Source organism: Melitaea cinxia, chromosome 1 (genome assembly GCF_905220565.1).
Source record: "Melitaea cinxia chromosome 1, ilMelCinx1.1, whole genome shotgun sequence".
Classification (NCBI taxonomy): domain Eukaryota; kingdom Metazoa; phylum Arthropoda; class Insecta; order Lepidoptera; family Nymphalidae; genus Melitaea; species Melitaea cinxia.
Window position 1 is genome coordinate 5,625,242 of NC_059394.1, and position 25,045 is coordinate 5,650,286.

The 25,045-nt window shown below is 34.4% G+C and overlaps 2 protein-coding genes across 2 annotated transcripts; one reads left to right on the forward strand and one right to left on the reverse strand.

The window, feature by feature from the left end:
• The first annotated feature begins 501 nt into the window (after positions 1-501).
• LOC123655839 (glycine-rich protein 5-like) lies at positions 502-4,839 on the forward strand. Its single transcript, XM_045591594.1, has 4 exons — positions 502-771; positions 1,277-1,340; positions 3,737-4,030; positions 4,756-4,839. The coding sequence occupies exons 1-3, from the start codon at positions 523-525 to the stop codon at positions 3,985-3,987; spliced, it is 564 nt and encodes a 187-aa protein (XP_045447550.1). The 5' UTR covers positions 502-522; the 3' UTR covers positions 3,988-4,030; positions 4,756-4,839.
• Positions 4,840-10,384: 5,545 nt separating this feature from the next.
• On the reverse strand, positions 10,385-11,242 carry LOC123657254. The gene has a single exon (XM_045592862.1). The coding sequence runs from the start codon at positions 11,240-11,242 to the stop codon at positions 10,385-10,387; it is 858 nt and encodes a 285-aa protein (XP_045448818.1).
• Between the last annotated feature and the right edge of the window lie 13,803 nt (positions 11,243-25,045).

Below are 25,045 nucleotides of genomic sequence, written 5' to 3' on the forward strand. Positions count from 1 at the left end.
CACAGGTCAGTTGATCACTCATAATACCAGCCACACACACACACACACACACACACACACGCACACATACACACACACACACACACACTGTGTTCTCTCCAATTAATAATTTAAGTTGAAAAATAAACTTAATGATCTACTGTTTAGAAAAAGATATGTCATAAAGCGACAAAAAACTGCCACAAAATATGATCAAAAATAGGTATTATACAACATCCGGTTTGAAGAATAACCTGATATATGTACACAATTATGTGTTTAAAATACGCAAATAAGTATACAGGTACTTTCGCTAAATAGTTTATTCGCATTATGTTTTATGATGAACGACAACATCACAAATATCAATTGAATCTTATTATTAGGTATTTCTTTGATAACGTCAACATAAAATAGGTCCTGCGGTGGTCACGTGGCGTGCGGTGGTCCAACGGTAACATGATCCATGACGGGCGATCGCGTCTGATAGAAAAACTGCCATATATATAGGTCGGCAGCTTGAGTCCTGCGCCAGTAATCACAATGGGCCTTCATAGTGTAGTGAGCGTGCTGGCGCTGGCGGCGGTCGCCTTCGCCTCGGTAAACGATAACATCCTGGGAGGGGGGGAGCGAGTGGTTCTCGTCGCTCCAGTTTTAGCTCCTCCTAGAGAATCAAAGACTCACGTCACTGACCGCGCTCGGCAGTTTCCCATTCTAGTGCTTCTTGCTCAGCAAAATCCCCAGCCTCGGCCCAAAGCTTTGAATATAAATCCTCAACCTGTTTATGTTCAGGTAATGTTGAAACTTAAAAATTATTATTGAATTAAAAAATATATAATTACAGTTATTATAAACACATTAAACTAACAGTGTAACAGTTATCTACACTATAAAATTAAATAAAACACACATTGCAGTAAAAGAAACTAATTAGAACTAATTTAGTATCTTATATTCTTTCTTGTTAGAAAGAGCTAATTTTGTACGTTTCTGAGTGGGAAATAAGCTCAGGAAATTGTTTTATAATTTACTCTAATAACATAGAAAATTATTTTACCATAAGGTTTATTACCTGTTTGTCAAAGACCATATTTATTATACTATTTTTTTAATTTTCTTGTGCAAATGTTCATCGCAAGTCGCTTTAGCGCTTTTATTTCATTTACTGCATACCCAATAAACCCTTACTCATTTGAAGAAACTACGTTTCCCAAAAGCTAAAGTTATTATAGAAGGACCTCTGTGCAACAAAAGGTGTCAAGAAATTCAATATTTAATGACAATGATGTTTTTACAGAAACTGGAAGATCAAGAAAAACCAGCTCACTTAAACAGACAAAAGCGCCATTTGAAATACAAAAGTAAGTTTAGCCACGTTATCAGTTTTGGTGGAGGATATGGGGGAGGTTATGAAGGAGGTTATGGTGGTGGCAACGGCGGCAGTGGTGACTATCACCATGGCGGCGGTTATTAAGAACTGACAAAAACCATCGTTGTAAAAGTCGTTAAAGAAAAGTTCAGTTTTTTTTTCGTTATTCTACAAACGTATAAATCTAAAAAACTAACAGTTTTTTCAAAATTTTATTTGACTGGTTTTTACTTTAGGTTATAAAAGAATGTTACATAGAGAGCACCTCAATCAAATTAGCAAATATAGAAATTTATTTCCATAAAATTGAAGCGAGCGGATTATAATATATATAAAAAAAGAATCATTTTGTTCTTTGGTCAAAAGGATTTATTTAAGTCTAATTTGTCTCAAATAATAGTAACATTTAATTTTAATATTTTAAGAAAACCACAATACATTGTTATTATATTTTTACCACAATTTTAACGTAATATAATAACTTCTTCTTCTTCTCGTTAAAGTGGCTTTCAATAGTGCCACAACGTAATATAAATATTGATTTCAATAAAATTTGAGACTTGTATGTGATCTGACAAAAAAAAATTGGATTGGACCTTATCTAAGTATAAAAGTTATTGGTGATAAATATTATCATATTTGACAGATTGTTACTTTTCTCTTTATAATTGTAGGACGACGTTTATAGCTTATGACGATGAAATTAATATGGTACTGCAAAAGTTCAGCCAAGCAAAATTTAAGGCAGCAAATAATATTCGAGAATATGACGAGTATTTGCTGGCTTTGAAATACACAGGCCGAAGACGGGCAGCAGCGTCTTCGGTGCGACAAAGGGAGCCCTGTGGTCACCAACCCGCCTGCCCAGCGTGGTGACTATGGGCAAAACACATGAGTTCACGCCATTTTTGGCGCTAACTTGTGAAAACCTATGTCCAGTGTCAGTGGATTGCAATAGGCTGAAGTGACATACATAGTTAATTCTTTTTTTAAGCTTATAGAGCAGCTTAACCTGTCATAATTTGTTGTCGACATTAGAATTATTTTTGGGTTGACGAAAACTAAAGTAAACTAATTAATAACTAGTAACATAGTTTAAGGTATGGTAATTACACGCATTTTGAAAACAGAGATTAGCTTGATCATATGTGTAGGTAAAAGATTATTTAAATATCTAATCTTATAAACTTTAATAATCAAAATAAATCAATTACTTAAAAAAAATCGATTATATTTTTATAGTGAAACAACTTAAATGTGAAAAACCCAAATATTTCTTATTATTCCAATATACGTTTTATATTTTTTTACGTAAGATTAAATTTTCGTATTATATCAAAAGGCCAATTAAAGCCGATTCGCTAAGCTTGATATTTTGTATTCTGGTTTTTGCGAGATGATAATAATTAAACTTTTTTTACGCTTTTATATATGCAAGATGCAAAAAATAACTCTAAAGTATTCTCTTCTAAAAAAGACTAATTTTTTAAATTAAAAGATCATATTTATGAGCTGTAGGTAATATAATATATATAATTTTTTCAAGTATTGCTTTTTTTTTCAACCATACCTTTTACACTACCATTATAATACTGGTTACGATGCGTAAAATAAAAACATATTTTTATATTAATTGTAAAATCTATGAATAGAATTTATGATTTTTTATTTTCTAATAGTCCATTATTCTAACTATTTTGTCACAGGATTTTTTTTTTGTGCGTAAAAATTGTAGAGCTATAGTAATTACATGTGTGTATCAAAAGGCAAGTCATGTGAGTTTTATGCAAGTTGAAATAATATCAAATTCGACAAATAAAAAATCATCATGTTCGCGCGACAGGCTTATTTTTATAGACATTACAACAAGAAAAGCTTCGTGTTACTACAACGACAACTCCTCTATCACTGTCACACATCAACAGTTTCATTGTTATTTGCTTTTATATACGCACACATAGAGGCCTACGCAACACTCATCTTGAATTGATTGATCTGTGATACGATGTAATTAAATAAAATGAAATCTTCGTAACTGAATCTGTTATAATATAATCGATCAATCGAAATCAAGTAATTTGCTTGGGATATTGTTTGCTTTATTGCTAAATATTAGAAATTGCTGTAATTTTTTTTTCTCTTCTGTATCTGTATTTACCAACATTGTATATAAATAATTCTGCACATCAAATTATATAAAACGTATCTAATAATACTAAGTATCTAATGATCTTACATGAACACATTGCAACCGCGTAGTAGTATTGCAGTCGTAAATGATTATATTAATAATAAACATAAGCATGGAAATGATTATGTTAAGAATAAACATGAGCATGGAAATAATTATATTAATAATAAATATGAGCTGTACCTCTTTCGTTTCAGGTCGCAGATATGACTATGGCCATGGCCATGGCTACCAGAGCAACTATGGCAATAGTGGCGGATCAGGAGGTGGCGGCGGAGGTGGCGGTGGATACGGCGGAGGAGCTGGTTGGGGCAGCGGCGGCGGAGGCGGCGGCGGTGGTGGCGGCGGAGGCGGAGGCGGTTATAATGGAGGTGGTGGCGGCGGCGGCGGTGGTGGCTATGGCGGTGGCAGCTCTGGCTATAGTGGCAATGGAGGATACTACGGATAGGCTCAGCAACAATCACAGCGACTGCTGCAGCTCACGCTAGTTCGTAAGTGTACATACAGACAATACAATTTTGTAAGACTAACACTAAGTGCAGGTTGACGCATAATAATACTATGAAATTGACTTAAAATCGATTCGAAAACATTAGAAAAAGCTGGATCAGATCGATTACTTTTTTATAAGTTCTTTATATTTTTTTGAAGGCTTCATGAAACGGCATATTATTAAAGTTATTCAAAAATGTAAAAATTGTAAGAAAGTGTCATCATTATAAAACTTCCCGCGTTGTACAATTCGCAAGACAAGGTAACGTCTGTTGAGTCAGCTAGTATACCACCTATGTAAACCAACATACTTATTATCTCATGTTAACACAGATGTACGCGCGAAAAAACTCAGTCTTAAGATTTAATACATTGTTTTTTATATACAGAAATAACCCGATTCAAATACAACAGACTGAAGACGATACAGTGTAATTAGTAGCAATTAGGTACCTACCTCGTGTTTTATTATTCTTCATATTTCCTGTAATCGATGTGCGTCCTATGTGTTGAAATTGAGTAGGTACCGATGATTCAGATTGAAATAATTATATGCTTTACAGACGTTGGTACTGTTGTATTTTATCACGTATTGCAGTTAATTACACATAGAAGTAAAGCAATAACAATAAACAAGTCTCGAGATAAGAAACTTAAAAAATAAAGTTTATCTTACTTTAAAGTTATATGAAGGTAAATAACTCCTGTTTTTCTTTTTTTACAGGTACAAACAACACTAATAGATGATATCACGAACCTATAGAAATACAATGTAAACACGAAAATAAACAATTTTACAAACCGAAAAGGATTACATATTTATACAAATACAAATATACATCCCGAGCGGGTTTCGAACCCACAAACTGTTTCAACGCGGATTGCATCCCACAAAAGCGTCCGTCCTCTTTCCCAGGGAACCAACATCAATCCATGAGGTCTCTTGTCATCATCGCAACTAATTCCAGTAGGCTCGATAAGAGCCGGAACGTTAATGGTGGCAAGAGCTCTTTTTAACCGACTTCAAAAAAAGGAGGAGGTTACTCAATTCGACCGTATATATATATATATATATATATTTTTTATGTATGTTCGGAGATAACTTCTTCGTTTATGAACCGATTTTGATAATTCTTTTTTTGTTGGAAAGGAGATATTCATAGTTTGGTACCATGATAAGGAAACCAGGATCTGATGATGGGATCCCAGAGAAATCGAGGGAAACTTTCAAAAATCGTAAGGGTGACTAGTAAATTTAATCACGTTTTCATTAAGTACTATAAAGCACTACTATTTAATAAAGGTCTGGAGACGATCTGATGATGGAGAAGAAAGATAGTCGAGGGAACTCTTCAACAATTTATAGCAATTACCTGCTTTTTGAACTTAATTCGTTGTTATTGATGAGAACTTTGCACCTGTATGAGTTATAAGTGCCATTACAGTCTGATGATGGAGACAAAAGTTAGTCGAGGGAACTCTTTAACGATTTATAGCAATTACCTGCTGTTTGAACTTAATTCGTTTCTATTGATGAGAACTTTGCATACATATGAGTTATAAGTACCACTTCAGTCTGATGATGGAGACGAAAGATAGTCGAGGGTACTCTTCAACGACTTATAGCAATTACCTGCTGTTTGAACTTAATTTGTTTCTATTGATGAGAACTTTGCACCTATATGAGTTACAAGTGCCATTTAAGTCTGATGATGGAGACGAAAGATAGACGAGGGAACTCTTAAACGATTTATAGCAATTACCTGCTGTTTGAACTTAATTCGTTTTTATTGATGAGAACTTTGCATATATATGAGTTATAAGTGGCATTTCAGTCTGATGATGGAGACGAAAGATAGTCGAGGGTACTCTTCAACGACTTATAGCAATTACCTGCTGTTTGAACTTAATTCGTTTCTATTGATGAGAACTTTGCACCTATATGAGTTACAAGTGCCATTAAAGTCTGATGATGGAGACGAAAGATAGTCGAGGGAACTTTTCAACGATTTATAGCAATTACCTGCTGTGTGATCATCTGTGTCGCAGGACCAGGTTTGATGATGGAGCCCATAAACACTCGAGGGAATTTCTCAACAATTTACAGCAGTTACCTTTTGCTGCTTGACGACCGCTTTGATATAATGGTGCATGTGCCGTGTCGGCGGCGCCTAAACACCGACGGTCGCGGGTTCTATTCCCGCTCGGAGTGGATATTTATGTTTACACAAATATTTATTTTCGGTCTAGTTGTTAATCCTTGTGGTTCTCCCAACTTAGCCTCGGAGAACACGCTAGGCTGTCAGTCCCGGTTGTTATTACGTACACCTGATAGCGAACTTTACTCATAGTATGTCGACGCGTTAGCGCAGCGGTCACAGCACCGGCTGTTGCGCTGGCGTTAGTGGGTTCAGTTCCCGCGCACGACAGACATTTGTATTGGCCATATAGATGTTTGTCATAATCTGGGTGTTTGTGCTTGTGTATTGTGTATGTTTCCGAACCCCCGACATAAGAGAAAAAGCATCCTTGTTAGGTCTATCCATCACTAAAAATTGTAAAATAAAATAATTTTTAACAAAAAAAAAAACCGACTTCAAAAAGGAAACTAAAAAGTGAAAAATAAATTTACTTAGTACAAAGTAATTCGTGTTTTGATTTAGTTAATCAGAAATGATTAAATAAATATTTTATAATTTTGAAGTTGGTGCCAAGAAAATACTACAATAACCTGGCTACAATAACAAATGCAAACAACACACACACAACAAACAAGTACAAAAAATATTATTAGATATGTCAAAACAATAACAGAATAATAACAGTATTCAACCTAATAGTCAATGAAACAAATTATGAAAGAAAACTGAATACAACTTACGAGTAGATACTAGAGTATTTAGAAGTTAAACAATATATTTATTTACAGATTAGCACTCGAACAATATAGATATCCGATATCCACAATTTTATTTTTTACAAAATCAAAATTACGTTTTTCTCGCTAGCCCTTGTCAAAATTCTCTATCATGCGCTCTGTACTCTTTCTAGAGCGTTCTTTAAGAAATGACAAATTAATTTGAATTTAAAAATTGCTAGTGAAATAACTAATGTCAAATACGCCGTATACTACGGGTATCGTGCGGATATGCTTGTTTATTAAATATATATAAAAATAATATTTTGTAAATCAAATAATAAAAGTTAATATATGTGTAATACAAATAAATATAATATATATAAACGAATAATAAATGCCAGGTAGCCTACACCACCCCCCTCCAGAGACCTTCAAGGGCGATAAAAATCTGGAGAATGAACTCGACGTCCAGAACGAGTTGTATGCTCTTTCTGAACATCTGGTAAAGGTTCTGGTTCAGAATTTGTAGGGTCAGACAGTATAAAGGCCGGCTTAATGCGGTCTATTGATACCGTGACCTCTTTACCCTTTAAAAGTATTTTAAAAACTTTGTCATCCCTTGACAAAACCTTATGGGGGCCTGAATATGCAGGATGAAGAGAACCACGCGATGCGTCTTCGCGGAGGAAAATGTGATCGGTGGTTGCTAGTTCCTTATAAACAAAGACTTTTGGGCTACCGTGACGAGAAGCGGGCGAAGGTTTTAATCGTAATGCGATCTGTTTAAGACGAGCGGAGAAGTCAGAGAGATCCGTTGTACCGCCGTCAGTAGGCTGAAAGAATTCGCCTGGTAATCTTAACGGCTCCCCGTAAACAAGCTCGGCAGATGAGCATTGAAGATCCTCTTTGAAGGCACTACGAATGCCTAGGAGAACCCATGGCAGAGATTCCGTCCACCTGTCATTAGCATGACAAACGATGGCAGCTTTGAGTTGACGGTGGAATCTTTCCACCATGCCATTGCACGCTGGATGATACGCAGTCGTGCGCTTATGCTCGAAACCAGCGGTCTTTGAGAGGCACTGAAATAACGCCGACTCAAATTGACGACCACGGTCGGTTATAATTGTAGATGGACAACCGAATCGAGCGATCCACGTTGACAGGAGTGCTTGGGCCACTGTTTCCGCAGTAATATCCGCGATCGGCACTGCTTCCGGCCACCGAGTAAATCGGTCTACCGCCGTTAGACAATACCGATAGCCTTGCGAAAGTGTTAAAGGGCCAATAATGTCAATGTGGATTTGGGTGAAACGAACTTTAGGCAAGGTGTACATACCGAGAGGTGCAGTGACGTGTCGATTGACCTTGGCTTTCTGACATGCTAGACACGCGCGAGCCCATTCTCGGCAGTCTTTGCGTATCCCAGGCCAAACGAATCGTTCTGCAACGAGTTTTATAGTCGCACTAGCACCAGGATGACTCAGCGAGTGAAGGCTCTCAAAGACTTGCTTGCGAAAAATCTTGGGTACATAGGGCCTAGAAGTCGATGTACTGACGTCGCAATACAGCGGAACTCGACTTCCAGGTACCGTCAGCTTCTCTAAACGCAGAGATGAACCTGCTGTTAGAAGAGTTTGGAGCTCTGAGTCACACGATTGGGCTTGGGCTATGTTCTCGATACTAACCGGTTTACCTAATTCTTCGATTCTCGACAAGGTATCGGCAACTACGTTACTCTTGCCAGATATGTGTCGGATATCGGATGTGAATTGAGCAATGAAATCGAGGTGTCTATACTGTCTAGGTGAACAGTTTTTCTTCCTTTCATGGAATGCAAAACTGATCGGCTTATGGTCAGTATAGATAATGAAATGCCGGGCCTCGAGCATAAATCTGAAATATTTTATGCCTTCATATATGGCGAGCAATTCCCTGTCGTATGGTGAATATTTCACCTGTGATGGGCTCAGCTTCCGCGAGAAGAAAGCTAGTGGTTGCCATGCCCCGTTTTTGTACTGTTGCAGGGCTGCACCGATTGCCTTATCGGAGGCATCTGTCACTAAGGCAAGTTTAGCAGTACAATCGGGGTGTGCTAATAAAGCTGCCTCTGCGAGGCTGTTCTTACATGCTATGAAGGCTTCAAGGGCCTCCCCATTAAGATTAATAGGTTGTGACCCTTTGACAGAACCCGTCAGCAACGCATGTAGTGGAGCCTGGACTGCCGCTGCTTTAGGAAGAAATCTCCTGTAAAAATTGAGCATGCCCAAAAATGCCCTGAGCTGACGCACTGTAGTTGGAGTTGGGAACTCTTTAATCACCTGTACCTTGGATTCCAGTGGTTTGGAGCCGTTCTCGGAGATTGAGTAACCTAAAAATTTTACCTCGGGCACACCGAAAACGCATTTTGCCGTATTCACTAGCAAGCCATATTCTCTGAGCTTGGTGAAAACTTGGCGGAGATGGTGTTCGTGCTGCTCTTCATCCTTGGAAAAGACTAAAATGTCATCCAGATAAACAAAAACAAAGTCTAGACCTCTAGTGACTTCGTCTAGAAACCTCTGGAAGGTCTGACCCGCATTCCGGAGTCCGAAGGTCATGAAAGGGAATTCGTATAGACCGAATGGAGTAGTAATCGCGGTCTTCGGAATGTCTGCTGGATCGACAGGTATCTGATTGTATGCCTTCAGTAAGTCGATGGTGCTGAAAATTTTGCAGCCCACGAGATTGTGTGCAAAGTCATGGATGTGTTTAATCGGATACCTGTCAGGTACAGTTCGGGCATTTAGCATACGGTAGTCACCACAGGGACGCCAACTGTTGTCCTTTTTAGGCGCTAGGTGAAGAGGAGATGCCCAAGGACTCTGTGAAGGTCGAGCCGTCCCATTAGCAAGCATAGCCTCGAACTCCTGTTGAGCAATTTTTAGTTTATCGGGTGCTAATCTACGTGGAGTACAAGATACTGGAGGGCCTGGAGTGGTGCGAATATGGTGTACAGTATTATGTTTAATGTTGCGATATGTACCACTTGGACGGGTGATTTCGGGAAATTCCTCAAGAATTTTGTGATACCGAGTCTCACCGGTCAAGATTTTGACAGAGGCTATATTACTACAACTAACGACTTTGGCTGTGGATGAAAGTGAAGTTATACTATCTAACAAACGTTTGTTACGACAATCAACAATTAGACCATAAAAGTTCAAAAAGTCTACGCCTATTATAGGTTTAGTTACATCGGCTACAACAAATCGCCAATTAAACAATCTTCGCAAGCCAAAGTCTAGATTAAAATGTACAAAACCATATGTAGCTATAATAGAACCATTTGCAGCACACAGATTGTAGTTCGTTTTGGCACGACGATATCGAAGAAGGGACCGAGTGTAGACACTTAGATCGCTTCCTGTGTCGATCAAAAACTGCACCTTCGAAGCTCGATCTGTGAGAAATAGGCGACCAGTAGCAGAGGATGGGCAGTCAGCAGTCGCCATTATTGACCGCCCCTGGCGTTTCCCTCCTTGAAGTCGCATGGTTTTATGCATTTGCTGGCTTTCACTCCAAACTTCCAGTGGTACCAGCAAAGTGGGTACTTCCTGAAGTTTGACTGCGATCGTTTAGACCTGGATGCCGATCTGCGCTGAGATGATCTTGCGGATCTGGTATTGGATCTACTTCTTCTTTCTGATGCTAGTTGCTGGAACTGTCTCCGAAGTTCGGCGACTTCTTTAGTTAGTGCTTCAACGGCTGAGCTGGAACTGGCTTGGGGTTGGCTGGCAGACGCCACCACGGGTGACGGAGTAGCCAACTCGTGGACACGATCAGCTAAATCTGCCAAATCGTCGATGCAGGTTGAAGATGGTTGGCCTGCGAGCACTGTCTGGATTCCGTGCGGGAGACGACTAACCCAAATGGTCCGTAGGAAGTCATCAGGAACATTAGCACCAGCAAGGCTCTTTAAATGGCGCAAAAATTGAGAGGGCTTACGGTCTCCAAGTTCCTCGTGCATCAAAAGCTGCTTAATTTTCTTTTCCTTAGATGACGCTAGCCGCTTAATCATCTCGGTCTTCAGCTTTAAAAATTTGTTAGTAGGTGGTGGACTAATAATAATATCCTTTACCTCTCTGGAAATTTCGTTGTCAAGCTGGCCCACTACATAATAAAATTTTGTAGCATCTCTTGTTATACCAGATATTGTGAACTGCCCTTCTACTAGCGCAAACCAAAGTTCAGGTTCCTCCGGGCAGAACGGGGGGAGTCTAGCGCTGACTTTAAAAATTTCAGTATCACTATCGATAGATTTTTCTGTCGGCGTGGTATCACTACGTGCATCTTGATATTCTTTATCCATCGTTCAAAAGCGGGGTCACCAGTTTAGGAGTTAAACAATATATTTATTTACAGATTAGCACTCGAACAATATAGATATCCGATATCCACAATTTTATTTTTTACAAAATCAAAATTACGTTTTTCTCGCTAGCCCTTGTCAAAATTCTCGATCATGCGCTCTGTACTCTTTCTAGAGCGTTCTTTAAGAAATGACAAATTAATTTGAATTTAAAAATTGCTAGTGAAATAACTAATGTCAAATACGCCGTATACTACGGGTATCGTGCGGATATGCCTGTTTATTAAATATATATAAAAATAATATTTTGTAAATCAAATAATAAAAGTTAATATATGTGTAATACAAATAAATATAATATATATAAACGAATAATAAATGCCAGGTAGCCTACAAGTAGTTATTGTTTTACTTGGCACCGACTTCAAAATTATAAACTATTTATTTAATCATTTCTGATTAACTAAATCAAAACACGAATTACTTTGTACTAAGTAAATTTATTTTTCACTTTTTAGTTTCCTTTTTGAAGTCGGTTTTTTTTTGTTAAAAATTATTTTTTGTGGTATCATTTAGGGAACCGTGGGGGGAAAACCTACCTGAACTCTTGTTGCTGGATAAGCCGTGTAGTCCGAAAGAATCATATTACTCTTCTCCTTCATATAATCATATTACAATCCTTTCCGCATGGACATTTGTGTTCAAAGCGCAGTGGAGCTCCCAACCGGAGACCGACAGCATTTCTAAAACTTTCAATGTCTAAAAGTGCAAGGTTTTTTGACTGCATTGTGTGTAACCAGTATCCTAACTCTTTAGTTGACAAAAACAAAAACAAAGGTAATAAATAATAATAAATAAATATCTTATAACATATACACACGGTCGTCTGTTCCTATAGTTAGCAACTTAATGCTTGTGTTACAGGTAACAGCCGACTGTTATAACTATATTTTTTTATAAATACACATAGAAATAATACATATATAAATATATAAATAAAGACAAATATTACACCCAGACTCAGGCGGGACAAAAGACAATACATAGCTTTTATGTGGACTTATAGAACATATATAAGCTTCTGCCTGTAATATCCCACTGCTGGGCATAGGCCTCATTCCCCATGTAGGAGAAGGACCAGAGCATATTCCATCACGCTGCTCCAATGCGGGTTGGCAGATATATTCCCTACTATGAGTAACGATCGCTATCAGGCTTGCATAATAATAACAACCAGGACCGACGGATTAACGTTTGAGGCACTATGACGAGACCCTCAAGTACTGCACAAACACCTCATCATCATCACAGCAGCCTTACGCAGTCCACTACTGGACATAGGCCTCCACAAGTTCACGCCAAAAAAGGCGTGAACTCATGTGTTTTGCCCATAGTCACCACGCTGGGCAGGCGGATTGGTGACCGCAGGGCTGGCTTTGTCGCAACGAAGACGCTGCTGCCCGTCTTCAGCCTGTGTATTTCAAAGCCAGCAGTTGGATGGTTGTGCTGTGTGGCTACGATACAAAAAAAGAATATAGCCACCCCCTTTCTTCCCGTGGGTGTCGTAAGAGGCGACTAAGGGATAACAAAGTTCCACTACCACCTTGGAACTTAAGAAGCTGACCGATGGCGGGATAACCATCTAACCGCTGGCTTTGAAACAACAGGCCAAAGACGGGCAGCAGCGTCGTAGGTGCAAAAAAGCCAGCCCTGCGGTCACCAACCCGCCTGTCCAGCGTAGTGACCATGGGCAACACACATGAGTTCACGCATTTTTGGCGCGAACTTGTGGAGGCCTATATCCAGCAGTGGACTGCAATAGGCTGGAATGATAATGATGAGTTGGATGAAACACTTTTTTCGGATTTTATCGCGGTTTATTGTTAACTTTTGATTCCCGACGTTTCGGATACTTTACAGCAACCATGGTCACGGGAGGACCTCCCGTAAACCTCGCGATAAAATCCGAAAAAAGTGTTTTATTAAATGAGTAAAATTCGCGTAAACATTAGAAAACAATAGATGAGTTGGATGGTTATCCCTCCATCGATCGGCTTTTTAAGTTCCAAGGTAGTAGTGGAACTGTGTTATCCCTTAGTCGCCTCTTGCGACACCCACGGGAAGGAAGGAGGTGGCTATATTCTTTGATGCCGTAACCACACAGCAGCATAAATACCTAGAACACGGCAAACATCTATCTATATAGCCAATACAAATGTTTGTCATGCATGGGGATCCAATCCGCAACCGCCAGCGCAACAGCCCCAAACCAGTGCTGTGACCGTTGTGCCAACACATCGTCAATATAAACTTTTTGATAGATAAGGCAGAAAACCATTTCGCAGCTAAACTACCAAGTAATTTTCTTTGTATCGTCAAGTCTTCTGCAAATAATTAATTTTGTTCAATTGCTTTTATAATATAATGAGGCGTTTAGGATAAACTTTACGCATACAACAAAACTTTACGCATATTGACATTTTTCAGTATACGTATACACATATCACTAGCTTACCCGAAAAACTTTACTGCCATATTTTTGCTGTCGTGAATCTAATAAGAATATTTTCATGACAACAACACAACCCAAAAAAATATTCAACTTGGTACAGTAATTCGGAAGATAGCGCATTTCAGCGATTCATTTTAATATTTTAGAAAGTTATTTCTTTAATGCTTTATATTGAAACTTCGTATGTTTGTATATTAAATATGTCTTACTAATAAAGAACAAATCTAAATCTCATTTTAAGCTACAGCAATATAGTAAATACATTTGAGAAACTTTTAGCTCTAGTAGCTCTAGGCTCTATTTGTTGTTTATAAAAGTGTTAACTATGTGCTACTCTAAAACAGTAACTTTCAGTAACTAACAATTTTTATTCTTATTTGTTTATTGTTCGATTGTTCAATTCCTATTATTGAGCAATAAATATAGAAACTTCCTAAGATATAAGTATAGATAAAGCAAGTAACTTTCAGGTATGACAATTAATTTAGTTCAAAGTCGTTTAGTTGTCATTTAATGGCTTAGAATCTATTCTACTCAATGATTGTATTAAGTTTATGATATTAGCCCTCTCATAATAATTATAGATATAATCACCGCTCTGTTATAACTACAGGACATGTAATTTGCAGATTATATATAATTTATATGTGACCGAGTTATCAACGAATTGGATACTGAGAAAGATAATTTTATCGTTCTATTAAATTTATTACCCTATTGCATCTTAATATTATGAAATGTACGCAAATGAAGTTGTTGGCGGTATTCAAGATTATGTTTTTATTTATTACAATTAATATTTATCATTGGCTTACAGTATATTCAACAACACAAAATATTAATTATGTTAACTAAAACAGCAACAAAAATTGTTTGATCGGAAGAAGGAATGATAAAATTTCAAGGACTTATAGATTGACTTGATACTTTTGTAAATAATAATAAAGCCATGAATAAATAAAAATAAAGACTGCAGTTGCTATGAGTTGCTATGATATGAGACTTATTGTATAAGCTTCAATTTGAATGCAATAAGAATATTTTTGTACATTAACAATTTCACAAAACTAAAACAATGTTGTACATAAAGCAATTTTATTGGAGACCTCATATCTCCCTTCTCCCAGTGAAATATTTTATTCTATATACAAAATATTTAATAAAAAAGGATATTGATAGCCATCGTATACGCTATTATTACATAGAATACATTATTTGTTATTCTGCCTTTGATACCTATATAGATATAAAGTACCTAATAGTTCATAAAACATTAGGTTAAGAGTCCCAGAAACAGATCCTTAAATATAAACGTAACAGTATACGCAGACTTTGTAGTAAGAATGAAAGGTCAAAAGACATTTTTGTTATGTACTTAAATTTTATTGTCATATACGTGTAAGTCATAGACGTCTGCAAAAAATTATAAAATGTTTCGTAGTATGATAATATAGAATAGCAGTGATACGATTCTTATAACAGAAAGGTTATCACATAGTACTATAACAATATTGCTAATATATCTACGCATAATAAATCTACGCAGTTGAAAGATATACTTATACTTACACAAAGGAGAAAAACTGTACGGACATGAAATTTTGATTCATGTTAATATTAACACGACATTGTAAAGATAATTTATTAATTAGGTAATCCTTCGACTGATTTTAGGTTTAAAGAACTTTATTTCTCAAGAACATTATAGTTCACTTATGAGTATTGTACATATAGATACTTTATTAAATATGTAACAAACAGTTCGACCGCATTTGTTCTAATAGGTAATGACTCAAAAAAGGGGAAAGGTAGCGATAAAGAATCATGTTTATTTATTTGTTTACTACGAGTATTATGAATCATATTGTGAGCATGGTTTAGTTTGTCTTTTCGTTTGATTGAAGGTAGTTGATAAATTAACGTGAAAGTTTATGAGTAATTTTTTTGTATATATATATATATATATATATATATATATATATATATTTGTTTATTTGTTATATTTATTCATTTATGTTTTATGTTTATTTATCCATTATATTTGAGGTATATATTTTTTTTATTTTTTTTATTTTTTATATTTATTCATTTATGTTTTATGTTTATTTATACACATTATGTTTCAAGTATATATTTTTTAATTTACTTTTGTATATAGAAAGGTTTTCACATATTTTTATTTCATTTGGTAGTTTATTGTACCTCATGACACCATCATATAAAATGTTTCTTTTACCGTACCCTGTTCTTGGTGTAATGAGTTTCAGTTTGTGTGTATTTCTTGTGTGTATACTCGCGTTTGGTAAAAGCTGTCTGCATGCGGATGTGTCCAGATATTTTTTTTAATTTATTTATTAACATGCATATGTTTACAGTATAAATTTACTCAAGGTTAAGTATTTTAGTGGTTTTGTATAGTAGAGAAGTAGGTGTTAGCTTGGGATATTGGAATAACACTTTAATAGCTTTATTTTGTGCACGCTGTAATGGCATGATATTCGTTTTAGCGGTGCTGCCCCAGACCTCTATTAAATATGTAAGTTTAGATTTTTGGGTTATCAATATTCAATCAAAGAAGTTTAACTCTTCTTCATAATCCACCACATTGTTTGCTATACATATATATAACCACGGATAAATTCCCGCCTAAAATTTTTACCGGGTATTTATGACAACAAGGAACAAGGAAAATCAGCTATATAGCTCGTAATGTAATATGTTGAGGCACAATGAGGAATCCTAAAAAATTAATGTATATAAACATATTTTATGTACCTATAGATAGGTACGGGTCAGGTTAGCGGTGTCTAAATAGTGGTTCCTAACAAATATATGTAAAAATATGTAGTTAAAATATAAAGTAAATTGCCAACAACAATCGATCAAAGATTTTAAATTTTAGCCTTTTAACTTGACATTCTAGATTTTTTGTAATTGCTTTTGGTATTTATTGACTTTAATACTACATTTCCGGAATTCATATTGACGTCCATTAAATTTTACCGCTATTTTTTATGTTGTGTATTCGATCTATTCCAATTTTGTTAATCACGTCGGTATTCTCGTACCATCTTCGTGATGAATCGGTGATTTATTTTCTGCAAAACAAAATGTACAAAGGTCACTATAACACAAACAATAAAAAACAATATCGAGTTCTTAGGAAAAATGACATAAAGCATTATTTATGTATCAAAATAGTGTTTGTTGTAGGTAATATCAGAAATTCACGAATTGTGAGCGTTTATGCAATTATAATTAATTTATTGATATAGCAATGAGTTACGACTTATTACATTATACGCACGCGATTTAAATATTATATTGTTTGTTTTTTTATTCGCTATTTTAGTATCAAAGCTTCTGCAAAAGTCTTTGTGGTAATAGCCACCTTTTACACTAGCTGTGCTCGCGGCGTCATCCGCGTGGGATTTAACAAAAAAGTTATTGTTCATTTCTCAGAATTATAAAATAAATAAATTTTTAAAATAAAAGTAGCCTTAGTTACTCCTTGCGACATCATCTGACCAGTGAAAGTCCCGTCAAAATCGGTCCAGCCGTTTCAGAGATTAGCCGGAACAAACAGACAGGCACAAAATTTTTAAAAAATGTTATTTTGGTATATATGCCGTGTATACATCCATATGGATTCAGTAAAAATCGGTTGTTTTAATATTACAAAGAGACACTCCAATTTTATTTATTTGTATAGGTAATCTCAACAATACGCAAATTCAAACCCACGCGTCATGATTTTTAATTGGCAATCTTGAATCAAATAAGATGCTTCAAGCACGAAAAAAATTCGCAGAACATGTAACCTATCGACTATTTTATTCAAATGAGGTCACGGATTTATTTTTCAAAAATTTAAACTGTGTCGCCGTCAGTAGTTCTGCCTTCTACATAAATGCTTCACGGTGTTTAATCGAATTGTAATTTATTTTTAATATTTTATTATTCGTTTTTTTTTTTTTTTAAATCACGTTTTGTTTTGTAAGCTCCAAGATAGAGTCGAAAAAAATAAATATTCGTATGAATGTGATGTTTTGATCCATGTAGTGTCAAAAAATTACTTGTTTTGCATCTGATTCATTTTTACAAATGTGTGGTGTAGAGAAGTAGCACTGATTTGTTAACATACAATTCGCGTACATCAGCAATATCGGCAAAAGATTACGCAGTATTATATTATTAGCATATACGTACTTATACATAAAAACAAAACTTCGATTTCGTGTTTTACTGCGTTTACAGCTAGTTTATAAATCAAAAGCGATGCAGTGTTGATTGTCATGAAGTTTGGATTTCCAGCTCGAACGCTTTCCATAACCATAAGAAAAAATTCTTCACTCTCCGAACACAATCTATCTCAAGTTTGCAAATAACATTATGTACTAATTCAATCTCCCTCGATAAAATTTCTAACAAAATTTTACAAATTACATTCCTGAGTTTGCTTTGTGTTTATTTTGTTATGTGCTTTACAAAACAAAATGTTTTTAGCTTAAATTTATTTGCAGGTTTATATTTAACTAGCTATCCCAAGGAATTTCGTACCGCTACATTTGTTTTTCCTGAATGTATATTTTTTTGACTAAACCGCGATAAAATCCGAAAAATTTGTCTCATTATAAGTAGTGAAATTTACGTAAACATTAGAAATAGAATATCTATAGCATCTCATATGACGCGCTTCAGTTTTTCTAACAAACGATTTTTTTACTAATCTGATCGGCTGCCCTAGACGTTTGATAATACATAAAGTCCTCAAGTATGGTTGGAATACTTCACAAAGTGCAAGGCTACCCCCATCATGTTATTCTCATACGCTCAAGTCCCAAAATCCCCGGGTAGAGCTCTCCTACCATAAAACATATTTGGACCATGAGGGTATGAACCCTATCTGTCATCGTAATTGTATCCTCGCCTCGAATCGTTGTGGCTCGTGACCGTTACGTTTGTACATAGTTGTCTATTACAGTTGTCAGACGATATTATCTCTGCAAATAGCATGAACATAACAAGTTTCGTACAATTTATTTTATAATCCGTCCACACCTTCACGATTGTTATTGTTTATAACGTCGAAATAGTAAGGTACTTAAAAACACTTTTTTCTTTTTTAGAGTATATATGTGTTTTTAGAATATATTTTGTACAAGCGATCATTTTATTTAAAAACTGGTCGTATCCGATAATGTATTATATATGTTATAAATGTATATAAATATATATATATAAATATATATATATATATATATATATATATATATATATATATATATATTGATTTTTATTGATTTTGTTTGTTGTTTGATATCTTTATTTTCTTCTATTCATATTTATATTGATTTACTAACATTAGATATAAGTTGTTTTTGTAATACTATCATTAAGATATGGACTACTTATGTCTGAAACAAAATAAATAAATAAATAAATAATATATATATATATATATATATATATATATATACGACAAGCCCTGTTGCGAGATCGAGAGGGGGGGAGGGTTAATTGCTATTCTGTATTTTGTTTTGAGGCGGATGTTTCAGAAGGAGTTATATCAGTTAATGTGAGCGTAGGTTTTTTTTAAATTATAGCTATTCAAATTGTTAGTCTTGTTTAACTTTGTAGGATGTTTTTGATTATTCTTATTTGCATTAGTAGAGCATGTTGCCATCTCAGGGGATTAAGATAAGCTTCTTTTTTTATTTTGAGTTTTTTGTTATTCTGGATGTTGGTCTCTATTTTTTAGAATAACGACTTTATCATATTTTATTATAACTTTATTGCCTTGTTCTCTTAATAGCGCTACTTCTCTTTGGAGTTCTTTTCGCTTATTGAGCACCTCTAGGGGGTAGTCTTCTTTTATATAGTAAGACGAGTTTTCTAACTTCTTTTGTTTTTAGGATTTCTATTTTCATCCCCATAGTGAGTAAAGTAATTACAATAGGTCTGACTTTATCGTTTTTTTTTCAAGCCTTCTCACGGATTCAATGTAGAGCTTTTCGCATTTGATGTTCATTATGTTATTTATAATATCCAGGACTTTTTTCTCCAACTCTTGATAGCTTTTTTCCCGCTCTTCAACTCCGAAAAATAGTACATTTTTTCTCCTTAAGGATTTCTCAAAATTGTCAATTTTCAACTTTTGTGAATCCAGTTTTTGCTCGAGATATATATATATATATATATATATATATATATATAACTACAATATAACTACCCTTTTTTACCACCTACACCACCTTACCATTTACAAATATAACTACCCTTACAATAATATAAATATACTACTCTTACAGGTTTATTACCTAATGCGATAGAACATACTAAAATATTGTAACCAAAACAAGCACTAACCATAACATATAATAAATAAAGCAGCTCGTGTGAATTCATTCAGAGTACAACAGAATAGGTCCACCTGATCTGACAGCTGATTCAGAAGGCGTGTGACGCGAGTGAGATAAAATAGCGTATTACAAATCCAACATATGCAAAAAAAAAAGTGCTATAAACCTGTAACCGGTATGAAGCTATTTTGCCAGTATTAAATATATTATAACAGCATGAAGTTGTAGTGTAACGGCATATAGTTAATACTAGTTTATTTCATCATTCACAGGATATAAATGTTTTATTCTTACACAAATATATTTTTGCCTAAAATACATTTTTGCATCTAAACTTATTAAGTTTAAGAAAATATTATCAAAACACTTCATTATTATAATACAAACAAGACAGCGCACAGTCTAGTATCAAGCTGTACCACGTAACATTTTGGCAAGAATAGATTAGGTTCACAAACAAGTTCATGAGTAGCACAGCATTATTACAAATGCGGCTTGCAACCCACCAGAAAACCTTAGCAGTAATTAGTGATTTCAGAAAGCACTAATCAACATACATAACACATATAAACAACTACTTCCAATACCCCCAGGAGATCTGGTCAACTTACTCACCACAGGAACATAACGTTGCTTGAAAGCAGTATCATTTAGCTGTGCCCTACCTCAGTTAACATACAACAAGTTATAAGACATGGATTATTATCTGCCTGTCCTATATTCGTATGACAGGTCACAGTTTCTGGCTCTTGCGTGTAATCCACCTTTCCTTATGAGCATCGATTCAAGATATCTCTCTTATCTTCTCATTTTGTTGATTTCATGTTTTATTATTAACGTGCTTTTTTATGTTGTGAATCAGGCGTAATGTAATCTGTCTCATTTCACAATATAAATGGGAATGTATTAGTTACTTTCAGTGTAACTTTTAAACCAGTATTATCGACTTTCATTTCCAATAGCCAAAAGCTTACGTTGATATAGAAATTTTCTGATTGAATGCGATCGAACTGAATTGACCTAGTGACCCACTACTAGATACTAATAAATTCACATCGAACTTGAAACTCTGAAATTCTTTGTCTTCGGTTATGGTGACATCTCCTCAGTTATTTTAAAAATTTAGGTGTAAGTTTAGTTAGGTTTCCGATTAGTTTGGTCTGCTGATAACATACTTTAGGAGTTAAACAATATATTTATTTACAGTTTAACACTCGAACAATATAGATATCCGATATCCACAATTTTATTTATTACAAAACCAAATTACGTTTTTCTCGCTAGCTCTTTCTAGAGCGTTCTTTTAGAAATGACAAATTAATTTGAATTTAAAAATTGCGAGAGAAATAAGTAATGTCAAATACGCCGTATACTACGGGTATCGTGCGGATATGCTTGTTTATTAAATATATATAAAAAATAATATTTTATAAATTAAATAATAAAAGTGAATATGTGTGTAATACAAATAAATATAATATACATAAACAAATAATAAATGCCAGGTAGCCTACAATACTTTTGAAAATTTTAATAAGATATATGTATGATATTGTATTGTATAACAACCGCTCTGGTGTAGTGGTGCGTACGCCGTGTAGGCACTTACACACCGGTGGTTCTGTTTAGTTTGCATGTCTGCCCTTGTGGGTCTTCCCATCGTGCCTCGGAGAGCACGGTAAGCTGTCGGTCCCATTTACCATAAACACCTGATAGCGAACATTACGCATAATCCAACAACCCGCAGGAGAGTAGCGTGGTGTATTAAGGTCTGATCCTTCTCCTACATTGGCAAAGTGACCTAGGCCCAGTAGTGGGATGTTACAGGCTGAATTGTAATCGCGATATATAGGAGATTGTTGAATGTTTATCTTTTCTTCCAGCTTAAGCTAATTAAACAAGCGTGCAACTATATTCCTTATTAAAAAGAAATTTTCTTAATAGAAATAATATGACATTTTCAGATCTATTTAAATCAAATCTCTTTTACTTTTTATTAACTTATAACAAACAAAAAATAGCTCTAATATTTTTAGCACAATCATATAACGGTAGTTGACTAAAATCAAATTACTTAAATACAGGTAGTCGGTAAAACGTACACAACGACATCCTAAAGTAATAAAAAGCCTGTAAAAATAAAATAAAAGCAAGATCACTTTAGTTATTTTTAAATGAGTCATTGACATTGTATATCATTAACGAAAAAAGGTTGATATTGATTATAAGTAGGTGGTGGCTATTTAATGTTTTTTTTTTTCGTTTTGTACTTTATAATATAGGATAATATATATATATATATATATATATATATATATATATATATATATATATATATATATATATATATATATACGTTAATTCATTTCGTACGTTAATTCGTTTCAAGCAAGCAACTTAAGGCTTTTTTTCTTTGGGTGGTTTAGGCAACAACAGATTGACGTATGAAAATATAATTTCTTTATAGTATATACATACATTATTTGAACGTAGATAGTTCACATAATAAATATTTTGAGATTATTTATCTACTTAAAATATTTTATATAGTCGTTTACAACAGACGAAATGACTAAACCGACTTCCTTATAATTATTTTTGTATGAATCATACGAGATCTTTTTGATACTTTAGTTCATAGTTATTATTAGCTTAGTAACTATTGTTATAAAAATTTATAACCGCTGCATCTGCACGGATCATTAGCGATAGTCTTAGGAAGGGAGCGGTCATCGTTCGATCAAGGGTCGTCGTACCTGGAGCCGGCCTTATATCCGACCTTGTATTATGCAACCACTGATGATTTTTAATACAGTACATTGCAATACGAGTAGTCTTTACGTACATCAAAATATCGTACAGCTACAGACTAAAATTGTTTACAAAAGAAATGTACTAAAGGACGGAAGCTTTAAAGCTACGACAGCAATCTCTTCCAGGAAACCTTAGATTATCATTACCAAAAACCATAATTTTCTCATTCATAATCTAAAATTTATACACAATAGCATTTTTTCAGATTTGATTCACACCTCACTTCAAACTCTATAAAATTAAGAATAATTTGTAGAGGCTATTAACTCTACAATGCGTTTTTATCGTGTAAGACAAACTTCTTGAAATTTTATTTAAAATATGACTAGTGACATAACTACCAGAAAGAGTAATTACAATGGGAAATTTACAGTTGAGAAAATTACAGTATTTTGACGACATTATGATACTCGACATAATAAATCCTACAACCATTTTGCAGTTAAAATAATATTTTAATGTTTAAATATTCTGTAAAATGAATACATAACTACGATTTATTTTTTTAGGTTATGAATAACATAAGACAATAAATAATCTCTTATTGATAATAATTAACAATCAATGAAATTGGTATAAGTTAAAACCTAACTTAAAATCGAACACGGCCTTAATTGTGCTAAAGTACTGATTGAAACCTTACATTTTAAATCCAATTTTCGGCAACTTACTTCAAATTACCTGGTATATAATTAATATTAACAGTAAAACTTCATAGCTGTTTCGTATTTATAACAGAACTTGTGAATTATCTGTCAAATGTCAAACGCAATAAAACTTTATCGTGACTAGATATCGAATTCCAATTACTGAAAGCTGTAACGTAAATCATATACACCATATTCATCAAATATTACATTATTTTCAAATGAAACATTTTTCTTTAATATAATTTTATTATTCTAATACTTGAAAATTAATATTTGATTTAAAATCAGAGCTAAATATAATATTACTTGAAAGTAGTATTGTATTCCTGTGGTGAGTAAGGTAGCCAAAGCTCCGGGGAAGGGTAGGGATTCAAGGTCGCCAATGCGCTTGATGCTTGCTCCTGATGTTGCAGATACCCAAAGACCACGGTATCCGCTTATCATCAAGCGGACCACACGATTGTTTACCATTATCCCTAATATATAATATTATAAATGTTAATGTAAGTTTGTTTGTTACGCTTTCACGCAAAAAAACTACTTAGCCGATCATCATGAAACTTGGTACACATATTCTTGGAGATATTAGAAGTAATACAGGCAGGATACTTTTCATTTAAAAAATTCAACGCGAGCCGAATTCAATTCGAAGCCAATAGAAATATCACGTCAGCAGTTATTTGACCTCACAGTGGGTAACGCGACCAAAGTTGTAATAAATTCATCGCCTGTCTCTAGAAAGCTAAATGTTTATTACCAATACTTTCACGAGGCTTTCAGTTTACATTAATGAATTTTGTACATATGTACATATATGTGTTTAAATCTATATTATCTATATTATACAGGGTGTGGCGTAAATAGTGGTCCACCGTTAAGGATTCGATAAACCAGGTAATTTACTATAACATATTACAATTTTATCCATTTTTACCCAAAGGTTCCGGAAATATTTTTATTTTTTATTTTTTTACGATATTTGTACCCCTTGTTACAAATTTGGTTGTAGTTTTAACAAATACCATTATTTTTTCATTTTGATTACTGGTTATTACTGCTGAACACTAGAGCTATCGTTAAATAACATGTTTTTAATGTAAATTTAAGGCTTTTCAAGAAAAAAATTGGTTTTACTCTACTTTAAACCCAAATTTTTAACATATCATGCTAATTCAAGAGCGATTTTTGTAAAAAAAGTGTACTAAGCTGTCAGTGCCCATTCATTTAAAAATATGCCTACTAAATACCAATTTCAAAATTGTATCACAATAGCAGATCCTATTGTTTAACAGAAAGATATCCAATTTTAATTGAAGAAAGGAAGATTTTCATTAAAATACATTTTAAAATTTAGTTGCGTTAATACTTATGATTTTTGTAAAAAAAGTAACTACACTGTCAGTGCCTGTTCATTTTAAAATATTCCTACTAAACACAGATTTTAAAACGATTTGCCATCCCATTA